This window comes from Bison bison, unplaced genomic scaffold, assembly GCF_000754665.1.
Source record: "Bison bison bison isolate TAMUID 2011002044 unplaced genomic scaffold, Bison_UMD1.0 scf7180017862132, whole genome shotgun sequence".
NCBI classification, from domain to species: Eukaryota; Metazoa; Chordata; class Mammalia; order Artiodactyla; family Bovidae; genus Bison; species Bison bison.
The window spans coordinates 19,793-20,308 of NW_011492704.1; the positions used below are offsets into that span (position 1 = coordinate 19,793).

General features: G+C 59.3%; 1 protein-coding gene across 1 annotated transcript in view; it reads right to left on the reverse strand.

Moving 5' to 3' along the window:
- LOC104983243 (NACHT, LRR and PYD domains-containing protein 13-like) overlaps positions 1-365 on the reverse strand; it is a gene marked incomplete at its 5' end in the record, with an annotated part of 7,719 nt that extends 7,354 nt beyond the window's left edge. The window contains one exon of the mRNA XM_010832684.1: positions 198-365. Coding sequence (XP_010830986.1) covers positions 198-365 — 168 coding nt within the window. The remainder of the gene's footprint in view (positions 1-197) is intronic.
- Positions 366-516: the final 151 nt, after the last annotated feature.

Consider the following 516-nt stretch of genomic DNA (forward strand, 5'->3'; position numbering starts at 1 on the left):
CCTGGCCGGCTACAGTCCACGGGGTCAGAAAGAATCGGACACGGCTGAAGCAACTTAGCACGTGTGCTCCACCCCCGTGCATTCTCCCCCCTTGCTAGCCTTCACATGCTTTTCCCGCAACATTGACTCCAGCCCTTCCAGTGAGTCCTCAAACCCACACATGATGTTGGGGACAGCCCTGGAATGCAGCGACTCACCACAGATACTTGAGGCCACAGGCTGAGTGCCCCAGCATTCTGAACACGCCCCTGGATACAGCGGCATCCAGGCTGTTGGAGCTCAGGTCCAGGTGGGTCAGGTGCCAGTCACCACGAAGCAGAAGACCAAGCTTCCTCAGACCCTCCACAGGGGCCATGGACTTCCAGCTGCGGAGAGACGCAGGGATGGAGTGCTGGAGGGGAGGCGCTCCCGCGGTTCATCTTTCCAACACTGCACACACACCTAACCGCCAGGGCGAGGGACATGATACAAGAGGAACCCAGACACTGAGGGGCATCACGGTGCAGAACTGTACTC